Consider the following 26,062-nt stretch of genomic DNA (forward strand, 5'->3'; position numbering starts at 1 on the left):
CCACAGAGGAACAGGGGACCAAAAAGGCCACGCAGTGTACAAAACACTCTGCAGAAAGGTATGTACATCCGCTTCGGCTGCCAACGGACATTGAAAAAGAATAGATAGGGCGGACACTTGCCCCTTCAATGAGCTAAGACCCAAACCTAGGTCCAGACCTTCCTATAAAAATGCCAGGTGAGACAAGGAAAAAAATTAAATAAAGGCCTTCGCACCAACGAAAATAACTTCTCCAATCGTGATAATAGACTTAGAAGGATGAGGCTTTTCTGGCCTTTATCATTGTATGAATTACCAGCTGGGAGAAACCATACTCTTTCAGATCCGCGGTCTTAATCGCCCATGTCATCAAATGCAGCCGAGGTAAATTGGGATGGAAATGGTGGCCCTGCGAGAGTAGGTTGACTCGAGGTGAAAGGCGCCAGGGTGTGTCGTCCAGCAGCTTTATGAGATCTGAGTGCCATGCGCACCAGGGCCAATCTGGAGCCAACAGGATAACTGGGCGACCCTCCGTTTTCATCTTTTTGAGAAGACGCTGAATCGGGAAAGGAAGGAAAGATGTAAGGGAGCCAAAAGTCCCTCCATGAAATCACAAGGTCATCCACTGACCGAGCCAGAGGGTCGAGACTGAGACATGAATACTAGTAGCTTATGATCGAACCTGGACGCCATTAGGTCGATGTCCGGGCTTCCGCACCTCTGACATATTGTCGGGAAAACCTATGCATGGAGTTCCCATTGCCCTGGGTCAACGGTCTTCCGACTGACAAAGCTAGCCACCCCTAAAAAGAGACCCAGAGCACCTCCTAAGCTAAAAACTGATTAGCAAAGTGCCTGCAGGGGGTATATAGCAAGTAGGAGGAGCCAACTCATTTTCTACTTGGTGTCCATCTTCAATCGGCAGTTGCTGTATACCCATGGTCAAGCTGTGTCCCCCAATGACACGAACGAGAAAACAGAATTAAAGTGGTGTTCAAGTTATTTTCAAGTAGTTTTGTACACTCTGTGCCCAAAACTATATAAATTCACTTTAGCGCCAGACTGCCATTTCAGTGCTGTGGCGGCACAGCATCTGACAGGTGACATGGGCCAGAATGGGGTTCATACAAATACCTTTTCACTACATAGAGGAACGCGCCAGGGTTTTTCTCTTTTCCCATTATTGTTTGCAGTAGCAATTGAGCCCCTTGCAAGTAAAATAAGATAACATTTGGATATATTATTGTTTCTGGGTGATGCCGAGATATTCTTGGAGATAGCTATCTCTGTGATTAACAAGTACGGATGCTATTCTGTTCTTAGCATTAACAAATAAATCCATAATCATGCCAGTAGATAAACATGACTTAACGGTTCGGATTGAACAAGCTCAGGTAATCTGTACACCTGTCTAAGGCCGCCTGCACACGAGCGTTCCGGATTCCGCTAGTGGATTTTCACACGCGTATGGTACCTAAATGTGCTTGCGGATAGGTGCGGATGCGTGAAAAATCACGCGCGGATATACGCGGATGTGTTGCGGAAAAAAAACGCGCAGAAAAACCAGCAGACACCCCTTATTGTAAACCCAACCCCTAGAGAACTGCCCATTCCTTGGAAAACAGCTTAAAAACCAACACCCAGACTCCGTTTTGTCCCCCTTGCTTGTGCGAGCACCGTTAAATTATTCTGGCAACATGCTTTCACCCGGTGAGCAGATGTCTTTGTGGGCATGGTTGATCCATGTAACTTTTTTTAGGCGCGTTTCCAGCGTGACTTTATTTCAGTCACTGCAAAAAAATTCACAAGAGGAAGGCCGCCTGCACACGGGCGGAAATCCCGCGGCGGTATTTCCCGCGGGATTTCCGCCGCTGAAAGTCTGCATAGGAGTGCATTACAATACGCACTCCTATGCAGATGGCCGCGGTTTGGCCGCGCGAAATCTCGTGCGGCAAACAAACCGCGGCATATCCTATTTTTGTGCGGGGCTCACACTCACCCGGCCGCCGGCTACGGTCTGCGCATGCGCCGGCTGCCGGCACATGAAAGAGCCGGGGCCGCCAGGCGCGGGTGAGTATGCGCTCGTCACTGCAGGCTCTCGGGTCGGGTCCCGCGGCGAGAATTCTCGCTGCCGGATCCGACCCGCTCGTCTGCAGGCAGCCGAATTCATTACTACAGATTTTGCATTCTTACATCCTGCATTGGCAAGAAATACTACCTATCTCCCTCTACAAATTTGCCTGTGAAGCTCTGTGCTGTATGTTGGGACGCCTCCTACCATGCCTACTTCCTGTAGTCATAGCAACCAGTGACTCCATCCGCAGCTGCACTGCGGATGTACTGCGTGAAAAAACGCACCCATTCACTTGTATTGGAGGCTTCACGCGCAGAATCCGACCCAAATTAGAACAGGTCGCAGATTTTTTTACACGCGTGAAAAAACGCGATACAAATCCGTCCGTCTGGGGACAACTGCGGATCCTCATAGGAGTATATTGGCTGCGGCCTGGGGCAGATAATGTGCCTAAAATAACGCGCTGGAAATTCCGTTCGTGTGCAGGCACCCTAAGTATTTGGAAGTGAATCTATCAAGAATTATTTCTGATTACACTAAACTAAAACTAGACCCACTGCTGTCCAGATTCAAACAGCACCTTAAACATAAAGAAAGACATAAATGCAATAAAAGATGGTTAAAATGGTTCTGGTACCATGGAACTTACTTAAACATATTCCACTGGGTGGATCTATGTGCAACCATATGGCGATTGGGTGAATTAGAGGCGATTATGATGGAAAAGGAAAAAATATATCTCCATTTCAGGAATGACATGGACTATTCTATATGCACAAGCTATTATATATTTAACCAATTATTCTCTGTTGTATGGCTGTCACCTCTGATTTCTCCTAATTGTTCTGTATTGCATTAAAATTTTTAAACTAATATCTATGCAAAGGTGGTGGACGAAGTGTGGTATGCTCCAGTATCATGTTTAAACTACAAGAACCTTATTTTTCAAAGCATTATTGGAGGATTGTACTCCAGGAATGCAAAGACTGTCTTCCCCTTATAAATGCACATAATTTGCAAGAGAGGAAAACTCTGTGAACCGTTTACACTATTATCCTCCCATGACTTTGAATGGACTTAGCACTTAGCCAGCAACTTAAAAGGGATATGTCCACATTGGACATTCATGTCATATCTACAGGATATGCTGTAAATACCTGATAAATATATTGTACCCACCTCTAGGTCTTGCACCTATGTGAAGAACAGGGGCCTCCTGACCTGCAACCAATAGCAGTGGAAGGGCTGTGTGTCACATAGGACTGCACACAGGAATGTACAGGCACAGCTTTTAAGCATATTGCACTTCAATGCAAACATTATCCAAATGATAACCGGCCCCTTCTAAGTAGGACTGGCCCACATTACATATACAGCATAGACAGAAAATAAAAACAGAAGTATCCGCGGAAAGAACCATTTTGCATAAAGGATAAATCATCTTAGGCCTTGTATATACACCTGACTTCACCTGTTTTGTAAAAAGCTAGTATATTGGGCCATTCTAGTAAATGAGGTCTTTTCTGTACCTTTAACATAAAAATATGGGTAAAAAATGGAGTATTATTGAAACCTACATATTTTGTGCCGTTGAATCACATTAAGACATTGCCTATGGGTTTATAATTTTTTACACAAGCCTAGCATGCAAATATTACTGAAGCACCATGAGCAGCTTACAAAATTGCATTGACATAGCAAATAGAAATTTGCTTCAGGTTGTCTGAAAGGGAACCTGTCAAGCTCAAACACCCTGTCCAAACTTCAGGCATCAGGTTATAGAGCAGGAGGAGCTGAGCAGATTGGTATATAGTTTTATGGGAAATGCTGCTTGGACAGCAACTTTAAACTGACAGGTTCCTTTTAAAGATGGCTGACCCGGGGGCGTGGCTTACCGCTTGATGGAGTAAGGTGTTCCTGCCGGAGCTCCTGCCCGAGCCTTCGCTTCCGTAAGCTGTTCCGCCGCCGCCGCCGAGAGAAACAGCTCCCATGGGGAAGAAGAGGACATCGGAAGCCCCCAGGCAGCCGCTGAAGCCCCCGGCTCCGAGTATGGAGCGTTTTCTCCGCTCCCCAGGAGCTCCGCTACTGAGCGGCAAAAACAAGATGGCGCCGCGCCGGCCGGCGCGGGAAGCCGCCGGTGAAGAAGAAGCGCAGCCATGGACACAGGAGGAAGAGGAGCCCCGGGCCGGACCATCACAGCCAGCAGAGGTGGAAGCCCGATCGGAGGGGGCAGCGGGAGACAGCAGTGAGGAGGAGGTATGGCCCCGGGCAGAAGTCAGAGGAGCGGAGGGTCCGGCTGCAGAGGGGGGATGGGGAGGGGGAGCCGGCGCTCCCAGCACACAGGAGAAGAACGCAGCAGGGAGAAACCCCCCAGGCATGCTGACAGCCAGCTCCCCCCAGAAAATGAGCCCTGCAGGGCAGCCTACAACCCCACAAGTACCACCTAGAGAACCACAGCAGGGAAGCCCAAAAGACCAAGGGCCCCAAACAAAAGAAAGAGAAAGGGGTACTGAAGAAAGAGGGAGTGATAAGGGGGAGCCAGGAAGCCGCCATGAACCAGGCCCTGGCGCTGCCCCCCTCCCGCAAAGACCCACACAAGGAGCGAAGGGAGCAGTGCCCCACATCAAAACCGGGGATACAGAGGGGAAGAAAGCACACAGTAACAAAACACCTGAAAGCCCCCCTGCACAGCCCAACAAAAGAGCTACAACCACACAAGCCCCAGGCAACCCCGAAGCCCAGCACGCTAGCCACAAAGGACCCCAGGCCCCAGAAACAAATGATGAGGAATGGGACTGGAGAGCCCACCTGAAGGCAATCCCCACAAAGGGGGAGATGAATGAACTTCTACAGAAACTGGATGCAGCCCACAAGCAAGACATAGCAGTCCTACAAAAAGACATCAGAGAAGTGGGGCAGAGAGTGGCGGAAGTTGAAGAGGTACAAGAAGAGTTCCAAACCACTATAGTAGAACACGCGCATATTCTGGAAGCACAAGCGCACCAGATAGAAGAATTGACCAATCATATCGACGACTTGGAGAATCGCCATAGGCGAAACAACCTTAGGGTTAGAGGCCTGTCTGAAGAGATAAACAATGACCAACTGGAGGACTGGATCACTGAGTTTTTCAATCACTTGCTGCAGAGACCTGCCGATTCCGCCTTAGAACTGGACAGAGTCCACCGAGCCCTGGGCCCGAAACCAGCGGACCCCGCCAAACCCAGGGACGTTCTATGCAGAGTGCATTTTTATAGAGAAAAGGAGCAAATCCTACAGCGAACACGCATGCTGGACACTCTGCAGTTCAAGGGTTACTCGGTTAGTGTGTACCCGGACCTATCTAAGCGCACACTACAGCTACGCAGGGCCCTGAAGCCCCTCCTAAATGCGCTGAGAGAGAGAGACATTCCATATAGATGGGGGTTCCCCCTACAGCTTCACGCGAGAAAAGGAGGGAGATCGGCTGTATTTAGACACCTGGGAGACCTACCCAAATTTCTTGGGACCTTGGAGTTACCTCAGATTGCAATACCAGACTGGCCCAAAATTGGCGAGATGCCGGTCCCCCCACCCAGAATGGAGTGGCAGAAAGCGGGGAAACCGCGAAGAGAACCGGGGAATAAACCCCTAAGAAATCAAGACAAAGGCTGAAAGAGGAGCCACAGATGTCCTGAGGATTACATTCAGGAAGACTGGTGTAACGAACTGACCAGACCAGCCTAATTAGGCCCCTTCTAGTGTCTAGACCAACGGATAACGAAGATCGGTTGTTATCCACCTTCCTGCATACCTGTTCTTCTCTTTCATTTCTCCCTTTGTGGGATACGGCGATAGACCCGGCGGCGGGCGAGATCAGTGCCATCAGCTACTCAATTTATTCTTTATATCTGTCATATTTCTACTTTTCTTCTCTTTTCTTCACCAAGCGAGGGCGGGGGCAGGCCTCCATTAGTGGTCTCCTCTTCCCCACCTAGAGTAGGCAGCTCTTAAGCTGCGCTTGAAGCTAGTTAATAGCAACTAATAGTGTTTAGTGTTGAATAGTGAGGCCTTGCGAGTGGCCTGTAGATGTTCTATGTTTTTTAACCCCCCCCCCCCTTCCCCCCAGCCCCATGCTCTATCCTTCCCCCACTATCCCCAACCCCGTCCACCCTAAACCTCGCCTGAAGAACGTGACAAGCGACCTAACCAGTGTGGTCCATGGCTGACCTGACGATTGCCTCGTATAACGCCAAGGGGTTGAATATCCCTTCCAAGAGGGGTCAGATTTTATACCACATGCAAAAAAAAGGTAGGAAGGTGCTTCTCCTCCAGGAGACCCACTTTAAAACAGACGAGATTCCTTCCTGCTCCACAAAAGCATTTCCTACCTGGTTTCATAGCCCGAACCGGAAGGCGGGAGGAGTATCTATTGCATTTCATAACACGTTACAGATGCAACCCCTTGGCATTCTACAGGACCCAGAAGGTAGATACCTATTTGTTAAAACAGAAATTTTTGGAAAGGTGATAACTTTTGCAAATTTATACTTCCCGAACCAGGGACAGGTATCCTTTGGCGTGGCCACCCTGAGGGAGCTGGCGAAGTTCGCGGACGGCTCCACCATTGCTTTGGGAGGCGACTTTAACCTAGCCGTGGATCCAGAACAAGACACATCGTCAGGTAGGTCCTCTGTCTCACGGGCAGCAACAAGAACCCTAATGAGAGAACTAGGAAACATGCACCTAGTGGACATATGGCGCTTGCTACACCCGGGCGTCAGGGACTATACTTTCCACTCAATCCCCCATAATAGCTACGGCAGGCTTGATTATGTATGGGTCTCACACGCCCTCCTAGACTACAGGCCCGCATGCGATTTCGGACCATTTATTTGGTCCGATCACGCTCCGGTATACGCCGACTTCAACGGATTTCAAAAAGACCTACGAGTTAGAGCATGGAAACTCAATGACAATATACTAAAAGACCCCCAATGTGTCCAAGAGATTAAAACAGCCATAGGCAATTTTGTACAGGACCACCAAAACGATAGCACGCGGGCCCCAGTCAAATGGGAAGCATTGAAATGTGTCCTGAGAGGAACCATGATCTCCCAAGGGGCAAGACTAAAAAAAGAGCGAACAAGGGAGTTGGGAGCCCTGCTAACGGCCCTACAGGAGAAAGAGACAGCCAACAAAAAAAAACTCAAATGACGTAGTCCGGGCAGAATTATCGACGCTGCGCCAGAAGATCCTGTCAATATTAGACCAGAGGACGCTGGCTCTGAGAGACAAGTTCCGTAGGGAAGCGTACGAGGCAGGGGATAAATGTGGAAGAAAGTTAGCTCGAGCGTTACACCCCAGAACACCGGTGACTTTCGTACCCAAAATACAGAGAGCAGGGAAGACACCAGCGATTTCCACAAGGGACATCCTGGAAGAATTCCACCTATACTATGAAAGACTCTATAACATAGAACAACCCCCACGGGCAGGAGATAGAGAAGGGGATGAGGAAAGGACATACTTAGAAAAATACGGCCCGGGCCCGCTAAAGATTGAGGATGCAGCAGCCTTGGAGGAGGACTTCACATGCGAAGAGGTAGAGGAGATGGTCAAAAATCTAAAGATAGGCAAAGCGCCAGGCCCGGATGGGTTTTCGGCCAGATTATACAGAATCTTTGGAAAAGAATTGTCCCCCATGCTTACGCAGATGTTTAACGGGGTTTCTCAGGGGAGCCCCATTCCACCTCAGGCCCTTCAGGCGCATATAGTAGTAATCCCGAAGCCGGGGAAGGACACCTCTTCCTGCGCAAACTATAGACCCATATCCCTGATAAACTTAGATGTCAAAATGTTAGCCAAACTCATAGCAAATAGACTCAGCAAGCACATCCCTGACTTGATACATAGAGAGCAGGTGGGATTTGTCCCTGGGAGGGAAGCCAGGGACAATACTATTAAAACGATTTCACTAATATCCAGGGCGAGAGCAGCAAATAAACCACTGTGCTTGCTGACAATAGACGCAGAAAAGGCGTTCGACAGGGTCAGGTGGAGGTTCTTGCAGGGGACCCTCCGTCAGATAGGCCTTGGCCAGAGAATGAGGGAATGGATTATGGCTTTATACAAGGGACCATCAGCCAGAGTTCGGGTGAATGGGACCCTTTCAGATTCCATCTCGATTAATAATGGAACTCGACAGGGGTGTCCCCTGTCACCCCTGTTGTACATCCTGTCCATGGAATCCCTGGCCAACGCCATCAGAGAAAACGGGTCGGTCAGAGGACAGACGGAGGGCCCCTCCGAACATAAGTTAGCGCTTTTTGCGGACGACCTCCTCCTGTTCCTGTCGAACCCAAGAGTAGGGCTGCCAGTGGTAATGAAGGAATTTGAGAGATATGGGAGAGTAAGTAATTTTAAAGTTAACTTACAGAAATCGGAGATCCTAAATGTAACATTGGCCCAGACGGAGGTGGAGGCCCTCTCGGATTCTTTCCCCTTTAAGTGGAAGTCTTCGGCCATTAAATATCTGGGGGTACTGATCCCAGCTGACCCTGCACAGATTTATGAACTAAACTTCCTTCCATACCTGGAGGGCCTGAGGGCGGAATTGAGCAAATGGAGCCCTCTTTACATATCGTGGACAGGGCGGATAAATGCAGTCAAGATGGACTCCCTCCCAAGGTTTCTGTATCTGTGCCAGACCCTCCCGGTAGCCCTGAACCGGCAATACCTTTTGAGTATCCGGTCATTAATCATTAAATTCGTATGGATGAACCGTAAATCTAGACTTAGCCACAGGCTACTAACAAGGTCTAAAGAAGAAGGGGGGCTGGGGCTCCCGGATTTTTCACTCTATTACAAGGCCTGTATGGCAAACTTCATCCTCTCGCTGTTACAAGCGAAAGCAACTAAATTATGGGTGGAAATGGAGCATGCAGCCGATTCTAGGATAGCACAGGGGGCTCCCTGGATACCTAGACAGCACCTTGAGGAGGTGGAGAGCCTCTCACCTTTTAGAGATCCTCAAGAAATGGGGGATATGGGCCACAAGAGCGAGATTGATAACAATACCAGGCCCACTTACTCCACTGGTGGCCAATCCACAGTTCCCACCAGCGAGGGATAAGAATACAATCCTGTCCATCCCAGACTCTCCAATTTCTAGAGTCGTTAACGTAGTAAACCAGGACGGGATGAAACCCCTGAGAGAGTTTTATGGTAACTCCAGTCCCCCCTCAGGAGCTTGGTTGAGCTACCTCCAAGTAAGGGGCTTTGTGGGGTCCCTGACGCCCGGGGAGTGCATTAAAAGACAGCTGACGCCATTTGAGGAGATGTGCATGTCGCCGGAGCCTACGGAGCACGGCATTTCGGTAATATACAAGTTGTTGCTGAACGTTGAGACGGGGGACTCCCTCCCAAACTACACGGGTCAGTGGGAGAATGAGTTAGGGGTCAACTGCACTGCATCAGAATGGCAGAGGGCCTTCCTCATGTGCCACAAAAGCACCAGATATGGTAGATTACAGGAGCAGAATTTTAAGATCCTATCCCGCTGGTATCGGACACCGTCAAGACTGCACCAAATTGACAATAGAATACTGCCGATATGCTGGAGGTGCCAGAACGGTCCCGGGACAATGACTCACATTTGGTGGGATTGCCCCCCAGTCAGGACCCTTTGGAGTAACGTGGAATTACTATACAGCGACATGTCCAGGTCTGGTGTGTCCATAACAGCGGAGATGGCCCTGCTCTTGATACTGCCCGGTTCTATGGCTAGAGTGAAAGCTGACCTGTTGCGGCTGGTTATTCTAGCAGTGAGGATGTCGATACCTGAATTGTGGAAATCAGGATCTCCACCCACACGAATAATGTGGTCAGAGAAACTTAATATGTTAATGAGGTATGAGGAGGAAGGAGCTGAAAGCGAAAAGGAACGAACCGGGATGCATAACCTATGGAGCCCGTGGATAGCGATGAGAGCCTCAGACACGTTCAAAACCAGGCTGGAATCAGGTCAACTTGAAGAGTGAGAGCACCAATACAAACAGGCGAGGAGGTGCACTACCCCCTAAAACCCACCTCTCCCTACCCCCTCTCTCCTAACCTTACCCGTTCTCTATACCCCCCCTGTTAGTTAGTTATAGTTGGTATAACATTTATGAGTCAAGTATTAATATTGATATATGATGCAGATGAAGACGACCTGATTATTCTAATTATTTTCATTGTACAAGAGGACGTGAAGCAACGACAAAGGTTAAGATGGACCAATGTTTATTGTAATTCATCATATTGGTTTAATATGTAAAATCAATAAATTTAATTGAATCTAAAGATGGCTGACCCTGAAGTGGCAGCAAACTGTAACCACCAATGACCTCTGTGTTCCAATATAATAAGCAGCGTATGGAACTATGTATTTGCAATGGATGGAAGATCTGTTCTGTGACTTTAGCACACACACTATCATGCAGCAAAAAAGCCTGCATAGCTTCTGGTTTATAGTAAAAATATCCCTATAAACACAGAAGGTATAGTTAACATACCTGGTGCCCTGGACTGCCAGATTCTTACACTACCCTATGCACAGTGTGCTTCAACACACTCCCCTGATAAAAGATGGACATAGTGCTAATCTTATTAGCAAGCAGGTGGGAGTGTCTTAGACTACTTAAATCCACTGTGAATAGAGTAGTCTGAAAATTTAGCGTACACATACGCGAAGAGAGAGGTTTGGGAATGGGACAAACCATGACAATATTGAAAAGGAGAGCGTTACATATGTTACCTATACATTCTGCATGCATAGTTAAATTTGTTACTGTAAACCAGCAAGTCAATTTAGGTATAGAACAATGAAGAACACATACTTACTCTGAGACATTCACAGGTGTAAGGTTAGCCTGTCCGGAGAAATGCAGGAGGCGCAGTGTGTCAGCTGGAGTAGAGACAATCTTGTTTGCAACAGGACTGACATGAGATTCTATATGGGAAAAACAAGATAAAACTAAATGTAAAAGAATCTATGTGCATCTTATTATGTATACCGGAAGTCTGTTCAAGCCATTTCATAACCGTACCCCGGAGGTTAGAGGCGGCATCAGGAATCACTGCATCAAAGCTCAATAAATTAACTCTCCTTTATAAAAAACACTGCAGGCAAAGCTTACACTGCTATATGTGAAGTGAGGGTCCGGGGCAGGACGACGCACCACTCATCCCCCGGCCTAGATCCTGCACTAGGCATTACACAGCATCTTGCAATCGTCTTATGACAAGTTTTCACACTCAAAAATATGCTGCTGTCAAGTATACACTGGGTATACTCCTATACTGCTATAAAGACCAGGCACATGCTGTGGCCTTTAAAGTCCAGAGTTCTTGCCTATGATGGTGGAATAATCTTCACAGTGGTTTCCCACCCCTTGTCCACCGACGCTTAAAGCAAAACCATGAAATATAGAGCACTGACACAAGGTAGTTCTCACAAAGCGCCATACATGTGCGGTACGAGGATGGTATGGTCATAATAGCTAAAGTCAGCTAATATTCTGTAGCAATAGCCAGGCTAGGAGATAACACCAATCCTGATTTAAAACCCCAATAGCAACCAAGGCATCTGAGCTGTTAGTATTGGTACCCTCACAATCTAAAAGCAGGGTGCCGATAGGTTTCCATGGCAACTGGGAGGCTAAGGAAGGCCCCCAGATCTGATATAATCACATAATCAAGTCCCATAATGGAAAGAAAATAACATATTCCAAAAATATATTAAAAAAGAAAAACAGACACCAAAGCTTTATTTAACGGGGAAAAAAAGACAAAAAAAAACAACTATATTATATATATATATATATATATATATATATATATATATATATATATATATATATATATATATATATATATATATATATATATATATATATATATATATATATATATAATAAAAAAACAAAACACATAATTTAACATTTTATCACTCCTTTCCTAATACAACTAAAACAATTCTATGTACCCCAAAATGGTACCGATAAGAACTACATCATCCTTCCAAGAAAACAAAAATATACAGCTCCATCATTGGACACAAAGTTACTGCTCTAAAAATATGGAGACACAAAAATAAAATAATTGTATTTATTTTTCTAAGAATGAGTTTTTTTCATGTCCAAAAGCTACTAAAAATTAGCATAAGGAAATACTATACATTAGGAACTATCATAATTGTGCTGTCCGCAGAATGAAGTTATTTATATTACATTATTTATACTATGTAGTTAATATCATTAAAAAAACATTGGTCCATGTGAAAAACTGACCTTGTGAGTAGCCTCATAGACTAATATTTGGCAGTGCTCTGTCCATGGAACTCTCAGACAGCACATCGCCCAAATATACAGCCATGCGAACAGACCATTAGGGGTTAACAATGTTTATGTCACATTGTGCTCATGGGATCTGCAGTACTATGGGTCTCCAGGAGCTCGCTGCTGCAGATGTGGTTGATTTGGCTGGCAGAGGGTGTGGCGTTCTCCAGCCAGCCAATCACCATGCTTCTGTTTACATAAATACCCGCCCCTCTTGCTAAACGGTGCTGGTCATTATCCATTCCTCCTCCTCCTGTTCTCCCTGAAGATGGTCTGGACACCCAATTCCCTTAGTCATATGTCATGCAAGCTCCTTCTCCCTTATCCCTGTCAAGTGTGGTTCCAGACATCAGATGTCCTTTATGCTGTCAGATGGGCGATATCTGATGCTCCGTCCCTTATGTGTGTGGGTGAGGATGTTTAAGCCATGCCCAATTTGGGGTACGTTTACATGCATGAGATTCCCCTGTGTTTGTAGCTGTGCAGATACTTGGTGTGTATAGGGACTTGTTCAGTGAATGTCTGTAACTGTGCAGATTTCTGGTGTATATCCCTAGATTCTTTCTCTTTCAACCATAAATATATTACTTCTGTGCAGGCAAGGTGAATAAGATCTGCAAGTGAATGTAACACGTTATTATTCATTTGTTTTCCTTACCTGCATTGTTTGGCTGCCCAAATAGGTCTTCTTGACTAGAGACAAGTTCTGAAGTATCCATTTCTTCCTCCTCCATATTTGCACAGCTTGATTCCACATTCGCCTGTATGCCTTGGTAACTCCGCTGTTCTCCATCAGAGTGGGGTTTTACAGCAGTGCACGTTTGTTGCTGGCTTGGGTTGGTAGAAGTCTCCATAGTACATACTTCCTCCTGTTGTCTGAAAAGACATTTCCTAATTCACAAAAGAAAACTTACAACTGAAAGGGAATCTGTCAGCTTGAACTTGCTGTCCAAACTGCAGGCATCATGTTATAGAGCAGAAGGAGCTGCGAAGTTTGTTATATAGTTTTACGGGGAAAGAGCCAGTAGAACCTCTGCTCATTCTGAGCTGAACAGTCCAATGGGCGGTCCTATCAGTGACTGACAGCTATGAGTGTATAACTGTGCGTACAGAGGAAACTGTCAATCACTGATAGCTCCGCCCATTGGACCACTCAGCTCTGAACCTGCAGAGGTTTAACCCCTTGAGTGGCACGCCCGGAAAAGTTCCGTGACGAGCTCCACTGCTCATAGCAACATAGCCCGGAAGATTTCCGGGCTATGTATCACTATGGGAGCTGCAGAGCACAATGCCACAAGCTGTAGCAGTGTGCTCTGCCTGCACAGTCCCACAGAGAACAAAGCAAGGGCTTTGAAAAACCAGCAGAAGATATTGCCGACATGTCGGCAATGTCCTGCTTTGTTTACAGGTTGCCATAGAGACCATCGGCTTGTCAGAAGCAAGCTGATGGTCTCTGTGGCAGGGAGAGCTGGTTGTTAGCTGTCAGAGGACAGCTAGGTACTAGCTCTTACAGCAGAGATCAGAGAAAACCTCCGATCTCTGCTGTGTTAACCCTTTACATGCTGCAGTCTATGTGACTGCAGCATGTAAAGGGCTGTCACTGCAGCATGTAAAGGGCTGTCACCATCGGACCCCTGGAATGTGATCAGGGGTCCTGATGGGTCCCTGTGGAAGTCCCCTAAAGGGACAAAAAAAAATAAAAAATTTAAAAAAAATTTTAAAAAAAAAAAGTAAAAAAATTATTAAAAAAATAAAAAAAACACTTGTCTCCCTTTACTTTGTAAAAAATCAAAAATACAATCACACATGTAGTATCCATGTGCGTCGTAATGACCCAGAGAAGGAAGTTAATACATTATTTAACCCCTTAATGACATGGCCCCTTTTTTTCTTTTTTCCCCATTTCTTTTTTTCCTCCCCCCTGTTTAAAAAATCACAACTTGTCCCGCAAAAAACAAGCCCTTATATGGCCATGTCAATGGAAAAATGAAAAAGTTATGGCTCTTGAGACGCAACTGCAAAACTAGTTGAAATTCAATGATTAGACCATTTTAAAAAACCTGCCCTGGTGGGCACGACAGGGTGGTAGGAAACCTGCCACTCAAGGGGTTAAATGAATAAAATACAAGTCCTACTAAATCTTTCCCCATAAACCTATATATCAACCTGCTCGGCTCCTCCTGCTCTATAACATCATGCCTGCAGTTTGGACAACGAATTCAAGCTGACAGGCTCCCTTTAATTAAACTCCAAGAAAGTGACAAAAAACATTAAATAACAGTAACTGTCCAGTCAGAAGCTTAAAATCAATATTTAAGACAATACCTACAAGAGATGATTACCTGCTATTTATTTTCTGGTTTCCTTGCCTGCTTTTGAGCTCAGCTTCATTAGGGCAGAACTGTGATCTGTGACTATAGTGAATGTAGAATGTCTACAGGGAGTCGGAAGTAGTCTAAAACACGCACCCTGTCATCATTCATTCAAACTGCTGCTCTCTCCCTCCCCTGCAGCTCAGTCTCTTCTGATTGGATGTTGTGTATAAACATAAGTCTGTCACAGCCCCACCAGGAAGTCAGAACATGAAAAGCCGATTTCTCCAGTAGGGCAAGGGTAGAATAATCAATGACTACAATTTACTAAACCAACAGCAGGGAAAAGATCAGTTATTTGTTACAGATACACTAAGGCAAATGAGTCTTCGTAAGACCAAGCCTGGAGGGTCCCTTTAAATACTGCACCAACAATTACAACTGGTAAAGAGGACCTGCAATTTTTTTGGACATATGGTAAGAACTAGGTCATTAAATAAACATTAAAAGCAATTAAAAAAAATGCAAGAATGTCTTCTTGGCATTTTATTAACAAAAAAGTGCCTCTGAGACAAGAAAGATTCATACTGGCCCCTAAAACATTCCCAAAATGATTGGAAACGAGGCACAAGCTGTCTTGCAGTATTTCCCTTACCGTTTCAATTCATCTTCTAATACATTTCCTGCAACACCCCCTCGAGCTTCAGCACCAATGTCACTGAATTCTGAAAGAGATAATTTAGTTATTATATAACTAAATATACAAATAATACATTTATCTTATTTTGTTAATTCAGAGGACAAATAATTCTAAGTTCACATCACATTTCAGCACTACATTTGCTGTATACAAAGAGAAGAAAAACCTCCCGGCGTACACACCAAATGTATACATGGGGCTCCATTCACTCGACAAAGGACCTTTCTGGCCTTCATGGGGCTGGTACACATCAGTATATACTGTAGCTCCACAGAGTAAATTATACAATGACATCTTTTGAAAGCCACATGTATGTCATTTTCAAGCAATTTCCATAATATTTCATTGACATAAAGGCACACTGCTTTAGAATATTCGCAAAATGACCAGCTATTGAAAAAAAATTAAATTGTTAGTTGATTCACTTGCATATGGTTATCTAGCATGGGCAGTAAATATATATACATTTACTACCCAATTACAAAATCCCTATTGTACAGGTTATCTGTACAGTTGCTTAAAAAAATTGACAGCCAAGTTCCTGTGTGTTTATAGTGCAAGATACTTCATTAAAGCCATTAATGGAAGCCTTCACCACCTTTTCGCCAAAAAACCTATGCTGACCACAGGTAGCAGATATGGCCACAAAGCGTGATTATTTTTTTTTCAATTCACTATGCTGCCTGAGCCCCAAAATATCTTCGTGGTATGGAAATTAGATCTAAATTGTCCAATGAGCAGTTCACAAGCTGGGTTTGGTACAAGTGGTCTTCCTCTTATTCTGCGTAAACCTCGCTCCCTACCTAGTGATGGAAATTTTCAGCTTCCTTGAGCTGGAGATACTGAAGGAAAGTTCAAATAAGGGTCTATTTATTCTTATTTATTCTGAATGCAGCAAACAGGCTCATCTTTTTATCCAAAAGCTACACCAGGTCTACCCATTAGCCAACAGCTACACCAGGGATACTTATTGCACTGCCTGCCCATCCACTACGGGATATACAGTATAAACTCATCACTCTCAGCCATAAAGCTCTCCACAGTGTTGCACCTCCTTATATTTACTACCCTACAAATGTTTTCCATTCTGCTAATGAAATTAGACTAACATCCTCCAAAAACCTAACTTCCCAATCCCGTCTCCAAGACTCTTCCCTGCGCTGCACCAGCTCTCTAGAATGCGCTACCTTGGACAACCAGGTTAATCACCAATATCCACAGTTTTAAGCGCACCCTAAACACATCTCTTAAGGTAGGCCTATCACGTTCTCCGATTTAACGGCTCTCTATTTGTCCTGCTTCTGCATTACCCCTTGGAATCTGAACTCTTCATCAAACCATATTCCCCGACACCCCTTATAACCTAATGTACTTCATACCTGTACAATACACAGACACTGGCTCTTGCAGATTTTTGTATTAAAAAAAGGACTGGACCATTGTACAGAACAAGCACATGTAAGTCCTTTGACACCCCTACTTCATAGATAAGGCCTTGCTCACAAAAACTTATGTAAGATTTAGATTGTTTATTAGTTTATTTTTATACTTAATATGCAATTTTGGCTGTTCATGAACCCTCTGCACACCACTGTGTAGCCCTAGCCTTATACTTCTGTAATAGATAGAACTAATGTGGCTCAATGGCACTTGTATAATCTATGGTTCAAAAGTATTTTATTAAAAAACTGTAGGATACAATGAGAAATTGTTTTACATTCAAAATATGTTTTACAGCAGAATGATACATTTCCTTTTTTTATATCTCACACTGATTAATTCTTGTATTTTAATCAATATAAAGTCATACGAAAACAAGGCCTGCGCTCGACCGTAACTATGTCCACAGGAAAGGGATAACGAGGAGGGAGTGTGGGAAGGGGTGTGGGAAGGGGTATGCCCTACAGCCAAAAGGTCCTATTCTACTTAAAGTAGTCCTTGCCAGAGAGCCTGGAAGCAGTGTAAGGAGAGCCAATTCTAGGGAGAAGGTCAGGGAGGAGTTAAAACCTGCATTGTATAGGCTATTTATGTTGTGCCACATAGGCAGGAGTAAGGGGCAAGACCACCATATATGTAAGGAGGCTACACCTGAAGTGCAACTGTTTGGGGACTGGAGGAACATTTTGTCCAATCGCGATGGGGCACGTGTATAATCTGAATGTATTTCTCAAACTAAAAAACTGTTGAAAAAAAAATCAGTTTTAACCCTTTCCAATCCAATTTGTATCTTGGTTTTCCTAGGGGGCTTACTCTTTTTCTGCTGTTATACAATTGCGCTATATGCTGGATAAAGCCAGTACTGCATGAGGTGACACGTTGGATGGGCGCCAACAGCAGAGAGGCTGGCAATATACAGTAAGAGAACTCCGAAGGACGTCTTCCAACATCGGAGCTGTACAGCCTTAAATCATAATGTCTTCAGAGGTCAGACAGTGGATTGGAAAGGGTTAAGACATTTATAAAGAAACACAGTAGCTCATTGTAATCAGAATTCTAATTCTTTGTCAATAATGGAAAGTAAGACATGCAGTAACAGACTTCTAATGGCAAGACCAGTCAAGGACAAACATTACATAACTTAAGAGAACTAGCTGATACCTGCTTGGTTACATTCAACTGTCTGAGGTTCAGCGTTTGTTATGTCTTGCAAAACCATTCCATCGTCCTCCCTTGTGCTTTGGCCTTCAATATCTTGGCTCTGAGATAGTTCCAGTACTCCAAATGCCAGCTGTGAAGTTCCAGAATCTGGAAAGGATGCATACAGTGTGTGAGCTAGACACATAAGAGGCTCCGTTTTTAGAAATATGTTCCAATTTGGATGTGTTGCTCATTAGAATATCTACAATGGAGTCTATATCAATCTCAACATGTGAAACTAATTTTTTATTTAAGGGTGCATTTACATGTCACCGATTGCTCCAGATCTGTGCCAAAAACGCAACTAGATCTCACCCCTTAAAATTGAATGCAATTGAAAGGGCAAAACCTGCTGTAGATCCGTAACAAAACCTGAAGCAAATCAGCGACGCATGAACGTACCCTAAAAGTGGTTTCCAGACTTAGTAAATAAAGTTTCAATTGCTCACCATTTTCGTGACGCTCATTTGCCTTCAGTAATTAAGGACACTTTTCTTTGCATTCACAGGCTACAAACTCTGTATATAGCTAGTCCTGTTCACAGCTAAGAAGTGTATACATCAGTCTTTGCAATGCTCTTCTTAACTTAAAGGGGTTGTCTCGCGAAAGCAAGTGGGGTTAAGCACTTCTGTATGGCCATATTAATGCACTTTGTAATATACATCGTGCATTAAATATGAGCCATACAGAAGTTATTCACTTACCTGCTCTGTTGCTGGCGTCCCCGTTGCCATGGCTCCGTCTAACTTCGGTGTCTTCTTGCTTTTTTAGACGCGCTTGCGCAGATCTATCTTCTCCATTCAACTCGTCTCGGCATCACCAGCATTTTGGCTCCGCCCCCTTGTACGCGTCATCGCGAAGCTCCACCCCCGTCACATGTGCCGATTCCAGCCAATCAGAGGCTGGAATCGGCACATGTGACGGGGCGGAGCTTAGTGATGACGCGTACAAGGGGGCGGAGCCAAAATGCCGGTGATGCCGAGACGAGTTGAATGGAGAAGATAGATCTGCGCAAGCGCGTCTAAAAAAGCAAGAAGACACCGAAGTTAGACGGAGCCATGGCAACGGGGACGCCAGCAACGGAGCAGGTAAGTGAATAACTTCTGTATGGCTCATATTTAATGCACGATGTATATTACAAAGTGCATTAATATGGCCATACAGAAGTGCTTAACCCCACTTGCTTTCGCGAGACAACCCCTTTAACGCTGCAGTAGCTGCACAAGTTACTTTGTTGCAAGTTCTCACAGCATCAGTCTGGAGTCCAGGCTGTTTACCTCACGGAGCATTGTCTAGGTCAGTGGTTTGCAAACTTTTTCAGACATGGAGCCCTTCTTAAAGCAAAAGTTTCTCGTGGAGCCCCAAAGCTGGACAGAAGATGTGGTCAAGGGAGGGGTTAGGGGCGTGTCTTATCACAACATATTTTTACCTCCATCGCTATAAAAAGGACAGGGCCGTTTAAAAAAAGACAGAGAGAGAACACCAGAGCACTGGATGGGCTATTGATATATAGTAGTAATAGGTGACCCCCTATTGCAACCCCAGTAGTAATAGATGACCCCCTATTGCAATCCCAGTAATAATAGGTGACCCCCTATTGCAACCCCAGTAGTAATAGGTGACCCCCTATTGCTACCCCACTAGTAATAGGTGACACCTATTGCAGCCCCAGTAGTAATAGGCGATGCCCTATTACAGCCCCAGTAGTAATAGGGTCCCCATTGGTCCCCGCTCTACTTACCGCTGCAACAGCGTCTGGGCAGGCTTTAGTGAGGAACAGGACCTGCGGTGACATAGCAAAGCGGATCACATAACCGGAGCCGGCACATGTGATGCGCCTGGAAATCAATGAGTTCTATTCACTGCGTATTACGCACACAAGACATCTCAGTCACTGAAGAATATTACAAAGGGAAGTACAATCCGAATTTGATGGGCGACTTTTGCTGGTTCTTACAGAGGGAAAGTAATATTTCTTACAGGAGGGAGTCAAGATCCAATATTACGGGCCATCCAAACTGCCATCATCATAAATAAAGGAAATGGCTTGTAACTTGAAAGTGCGATGTGCTGCTAGTATTCAATGTTACCAGTGGAATCAGCATGTTTTAATTTTACAGAAACATTTCAATTACTTTCTGTTATAAATTTTTTAAAATTTGTTGCAGTGTAATCACTCAAATCCCAGAGATCCTGCGAGAATCTCAATGATTATCACTCCGTGTGAAAGGGTCCTAACGATGTACCTGATTTGTAGCCTCTGAATGTAAACAGCATTTCCTGACAGAAAATAAATATGAAAACTATGACAAATTGAAACAAAAAGTATAATAAGGGCATGTGCTATATGCAAATAATGTACCAGAAATCATTGGGATTGTGTCGGAGCCAAACTGAGTCATGGCTGTAATCACACCCTTTCCTGTGATTGACATCCCCTTTGCCACCTGACATCAGCGCTAACTGCCGAGATCCCATGCATGGGTTGTGTCGCTCCTTTCACTATAACACCAATATAAGCAGTGAGTGGCGGTGTATACACCTTGGATTCATCGGCTCACTACGCATGTCTAGCACCGACGTTCTATGGGAAAGGGGAGAGGCCAATAACACAGGAATGACTGACTCTACACTCCGCGATTCTTATTGCAATTGGACTTTAGATGATTTTCAAAATACAAATAAGTCTAGGTTTACATCACATTTGAGAGATCCATTCTTCTGAAGATATACAGGAGAAGAGACTTCCTGAACACGATGCAACACTAGATCAAGTTAAAATATAATAAATTATATGCTAATGAACATAGAAGAGTCATACAGCAGCCTTAAAAGGAGTCTACCAGGCAGCTCCGGGATACATCGGGGTCGGAGCGGAAGCTGCTGCTCCGGCCCCTGTGTAGTGGCCGGTGCTCATAATTGCAGGCTGGGGTCTCACTGAAATTAATGGGAGCTGCGTCTTCAATTACATGCACCGGCCACTACACAGAGGTCAGAGCAGCAGCTTCCGCTCCGACCCCAGTGTATCCCGATGCTCATAAACCCTTCAGGGCAGCAGACATCTCGCTCAGCAGTAGTTTTCTTATGCATGCGTATGAGGTGTAGTAGGCCAGACAGAGTACAGGAGAAAATGTCTACGCTTGTGCTGCAACAGAGCCGAATAACGCATGCGCAGGGTTTCACCAGTGCCATTACATTTGCTATGCAGTTAATCACCGTTTTGGAGGCACGATTTCAGAGTGCTGTGACTCATCTGCACAAAATATGACTCTTCTATGCTCATTAGGACACAGAGTGGGAAATATTCAAGATCAATTTGCAAAAGGTTAATAGGGTCATTTGGCCATAAAAAGCAGTTGGTTCAGACTGCTTCCACTTGTCCTGCAGGCTAGTAATGTTGGCTTAACACAAAATCGTCTTGACAGGTTCCCTTTGAAAGGTAGATGCAATTGCTACTATGTTCATTGGCTTTGCAATGTTACCTTCAGCTTGCAGCGACTGTGTAGTGCAGTCACCCGCCTCCGCGAGCTCGTTACTTTCAATACAGGGGAGGTCACTGAGTAACAGAAATAAAGCATATTAATATTATGAAATAAAGAACTACATAGCTGAACAATAATTAGACTAGCAGTTCTGAAGTGTTCCATCTGTTTAACTGATCCCCAAGAAAGATTCCTTTGTACCTTATAATTCATATGGTGAACATAAACAGTCATAAAAGAGGTACTCCCATCTATCAAGGATCCAGCTTCGCTATGATCAGTGGGGGGGAGGGGGTCTGTCCACATGTGGGCCAGGTGACCCGGAGAGAGGACGGGCAGGAACTTAGCAGGGGACACAGGGCCATACCAGGGCTTCATACTCCAGATCAGTGCAGATCCCAGACGCAAGATCCCCATCAATCAAAGTGATAGCATATCCTAGCAAAATGCCATCACCTTACAAGGTGGGGACATCCTTAAAAAGGTAATTCTGAACACTATTTAACAAATTACATAGATAATCTAAATAAAAGTTTTACAGTGCAAATATATTTCATTTCTTGTACTGATCCGGATATAGAGACTGTGTTATAGCCCTAAGCTGCATTCACAATTCTGCAGGCTTCAGAGCTGAAATTTCCCAGAATTCCTTCCCGATGCATGCTCTGGTAATTTGCATCATAGAAAGTATAGCTCAGCTAAACTGTTCAGTATGTATCTGACAAATTTGCATCCGTCTCCAATTACAACCAGGAGAATTGTGAATACAGCTTTTAGCCAGAATGAAGACTGTAACTTAGGATTAGTACAATATAAGTAATGCAATGCATTACAAAAAAGGAGGAGGAGAGCCTGGGTGAAAAAGCACATCGATTCTGCCTTATTAACAGCAGACATCATGCAGTATAATGCCCTATTCACATGGGCCACAAAATTGTAGCGCTACAAAAACACCTGTATGTGCAGCCCATGGTTTACAATGAGTTCTTTCACATCAGAGATGTTTTGTGCCTGAAAGAACCCATTGGAAATCATGGGCTTCACAATTATGCGTTTTTGTACGGCTACAAAGTCGCGCAATTTGTAGCCCATGTGAATAAGGCCTAAATGACACAATCAATTTTTTTCTGCGGATCGATACGTTTACAAAATTATATATTTTTTTAGATTCTTCGACGTTGGTACAATAAAAACGTTTTTTGGGGAAATAATTTTTTTTTTGCATCACTGCATTCAAAGAGCGATAATTTTTTTCTATTAATGGGAGTTCTGTGGGGGTTTGCTTTTTGTGTGAAAAGCTGTAGTTCTTATTCGGACCATTTTGGGGTACATTTGACTTTTGAGATCACTCATTGCATTTTTGGCTTTCAACATTGATTGTGACATGTAAAGGCTCAACAGGGGAGGATCAGTGTTCTCACTGGCTGTCAGTTACAGATGGCTCCTGCTGCAGATAACGCAGGCTCCAAAGCTGAGCCAACCCACCACCTACATGTCACAAATATACGGCATTTCACATGAACCTCCTGCTTCCCATGACGCACATGTATGTCATATGGCAGAAAGGGGTTAAAGTGCACTAACCATCCAGGCCAATTTTCGAAGGAGTCTCATATCCAAATGACTGATTAATGTATAAAAATTATTATATCCTATAAACTGACTTATATGGCATGGGGATGTCCTGAGAAGTTTGACAAAGTTTGGGGGGGCTGGGTGAACTGTCTGGCAACAGCAGCAGAGATGCCTGTCTAGATATTGGGAATGGATATGGTGAGGGTTACCCGCTTGAACTGATCTACTGTTTAGGCTAATTCTTTTTTTCTTTAAGAGTCGCACAGGGTTGTTGTTTAAGGGGGGAGGGTTAAAGTTTTGGGGAGGGGGGGGGTGTTCTCTCTATTTTTTGTCCCCTTTTTTTGTTTGTTTTGTCAAGTTTTTTCTTTTTTTCCTGGTGTTTTGGGGCTCCAAGGCTAGGAGCCCTCCCTGGTTGGGTTTGTTCCATTATGGGTAGCTGATAAATAAATGTGAAAATGAACAGCCAAGTATTATGTTTTATGAGAAATGTACACGAATATGAGACAGTCAGTGCTTCCATTTTTGTCTGTCTTTTTTTCAGTTCTCATGTACTGTGATGTATCAGCAAGGTGTGCACTCTTTATGATGTCTGCTGTTTCTGTATATTTGTCTATTTTGGCTAAATAAACGTTCCTTTAAAAAACAAAATAATAATATATATATATATATATATCCATTTTGTATCTGTATGCACCAGCAAAACCACAGGTATAAGCAGCTGGAATATGATGCGAGTCTACACAGTTCACACACACTAGAAGTGTTTACATGCTGCACACATTTGGTCTGACAAACTGTGCAGAATTGAAAACAAATGAAAGACATGTGCATCTATTAATTTCAAAAGATTTGAGAAAGCAGCCAATGCCCGCCTTACATGTCCTTGGAGTTCTGTATTGATCAATCATTAAAAATTAAAATATAGTTCCAACAACATTAGTACTCTATCACTCACCTCCTCCCTCGGTCTGTCACAGCTCACAGCCTTTCCCACTCAGAGGGAGGGCAATACTCTGGATCTGGTCTTCCTCCGTCTGTGCTATGCTTCCCACTTCACTAACTCCCCTCTCCCGCTCTCTGACCATCACCTCCTCTCTTTCTGTCAAGCTTCCTAGTATCTCCCCAGACCCTCCTACCTACCTACATACAGGAACCTTTAGGCTGTTCACATGCAATACTTTGCTGAGATCCAACTGTCCTCTCTGTCCCCCATCTATCTCCTCACCTGCCCCAACCTGGCTGCAGCACATAACACCATTCTCAGACAGGCCCTGGATGAAGCAGTGCCCCCCGTGACATACCAGCAACATTCCTCTAGAACACCACCGACTGTCTGTCTGCTGTCTCTAACACTATGTCCTCTTCTCTACCTAAAACTGAACCTCTCAAAAACTGACCTACTGGTGTTTACACCCTCTGCTAACCGAACTCATTTTGACATCTCCATCTCAGTGTGTGGCACCACCATAACTCCCAGCACGTCCGCTGTCTTGGGGTCATATTCGACTCAGATCTCTCCTTTACCCGCTACATCCAATCTCTCGCACGAACATGTCAGCTGAACCTCAAAAACATTTCAAGATTACTGCAACTCGCTGCTGATCGGCCTCCCCTGCGCTGGACTCTCCCCCCTCCAATCCATCCTGAATGCTGCAGCCAGGTTCATCTTCCTGTCCAGCCGCTACTTGGAAGCCACTGCACTGGCTGCCCGTTAAGTACAGAACTTAGTTTAAACTCACTACCTTCATCCATAAAACTCTCCATAGCACCACACCACCCTACATTGCCTCTCTTATCTCAATCCACCACCCAGCTCGGGCCCTCTGCTCTGCTAACTAAATCAGACTGAGTTCCCCTTTATGGCTCAGTCAGACGGGCGCCGATAAGATGGCCGCACTGCAGGTGCGGACGACTCTCCGCAACGCCGGAAGAAAGAACACATGACCAGCTCCATTGTCGGTCATGTGTACTTTCTTCCGGCGGTGCGGAGAGTCGTCCGCACCTGCAGTGTGGCCGTCTTCTTCGTGCAGTAACACGAGCGCATTGGCGCCTGTGTAACTGAGCCCTTAATTCGAACCGCTTATTCCCGCCTTCAAGACTTCTCCAGAGCAGCACCAGTCCTCTGGAACGCGCTACAGAAAACTATCTGTGAAATCTTTGACACACAAAACTTCAGGCGTGCTCTAAAAACACACCTCTTCAGGGAAGCATACCATATAGCATCCCTCACTCTCCACCTCGCCATACTGTGCACATCTCCAGCCCCTTTACCTTCTGTATCACCCCATTATCTGTAGTATGTAAGCTCGTTGGAGCAGGACCCTCACCCCTACAGTTTCCATCAATTTTTGTACTTTAGTCTTTTTGTATTCCCCTGTTTTTGTAAGCATAGCAGAATATGTAAGCACTATATGAATAAAGATTATTACTAATCAACGTACCTGCTTTTTTTTGGCGGACAAGAAACTTGCTCAATTACTTGGCTAAGAATGCGATCACCACTTGGTGCATGTAGTTTTTCCATGGATGCTACTTTAAAAAATAAATAAATAAATAAATAAATAATAGAAATGAATAGCACATTTTACATATGAACTCTTATCAGTAAATATATGACTCCATCTTCCAAAAGGGTAAAAACGTGCAATTTTCTTTTTCTTAAAGAGGACAGGAATCATAAAAGACTGAAATGTAATGAAAGACTGAACCTTTTCCGTTTTGTGCCCATTATTGGGTTTGACTAACAGAACTACATCAAAAACTGCATGCCTAAGGTTACCCAGTGCATACCGACATGTCATCCATAGTAATGATCAGATGATTGTGTTGCCAATCACTGGTCACGGGAGTTACATTCTACATAGCAGAAACAGTAGATGTACAAAACCAGAGAAGAAACAGTATAGCAAGTATATTACAAAGCTTAGAACTGCGTTTTGCAA

The 26,062-nt window shown here is 44.6% G+C and overlaps 1 protein-coding gene across 8 annotated transcripts in view; it reads right to left on the reverse strand.

The window, feature by feature from the left end:
* The window catches only part of TP53BP1 (tumor protein p53 binding protein 1), a 99,223-nt gene that overhangs the window by 57,063 nt on the left and 16,098 nt on the right, over positions 1 to 26,062 (reverse strand). For 5 of the 8 annotated variants that reach the window (XM_066592696.1, XM_066592701.1, XM_066592700.1 and 2 more), the window contains exons 4-9: positions 25,562 to 25,652; positions 21,546 to 21,619; positions 18,025 to 18,171; positions 15,382 to 15,451; positions 13,073 to 13,305; positions 10,919 to 11,027 (exon numbers count right to left, since the gene is read on the reverse strand). In XM_066592696.1, the coding sequence (XP_066448793.1) occupies positions 10,919 to 11,027; positions 13,073 to 13,305; positions 15,382 to 15,451; positions 18,025 to 18,171; positions 21,546 to 21,619; positions 25,562 to 25,652 (724 nt within the window). The remainder of the gene's footprint in view (positions 1 to 10,918; positions 11,028 to 13,072; positions 13,306 to 15,381; positions 15,452 to 18,024; positions 18,172 to 21,545; positions 21,620 to 25,561; positions 25,653 to 26,062) is intronic. The other 3 variants (XM_066592702.1, XM_066592698.1, XM_066592699.1) reach the window with 3 other exon arrangements.

Source organism: Eleutherodactylus coqui, chromosome 2 (assembly GCF_035609145.1).
Source record: "Eleutherodactylus coqui strain aEleCoq1 chromosome 2, aEleCoq1.hap1, whole genome shotgun sequence".
Classification (NCBI taxonomy): Eukaryota; Metazoa; Chordata; class Amphibia; order Anura; family Eleutherodactylidae; genus Eleutherodactylus; species Eleutherodactylus coqui.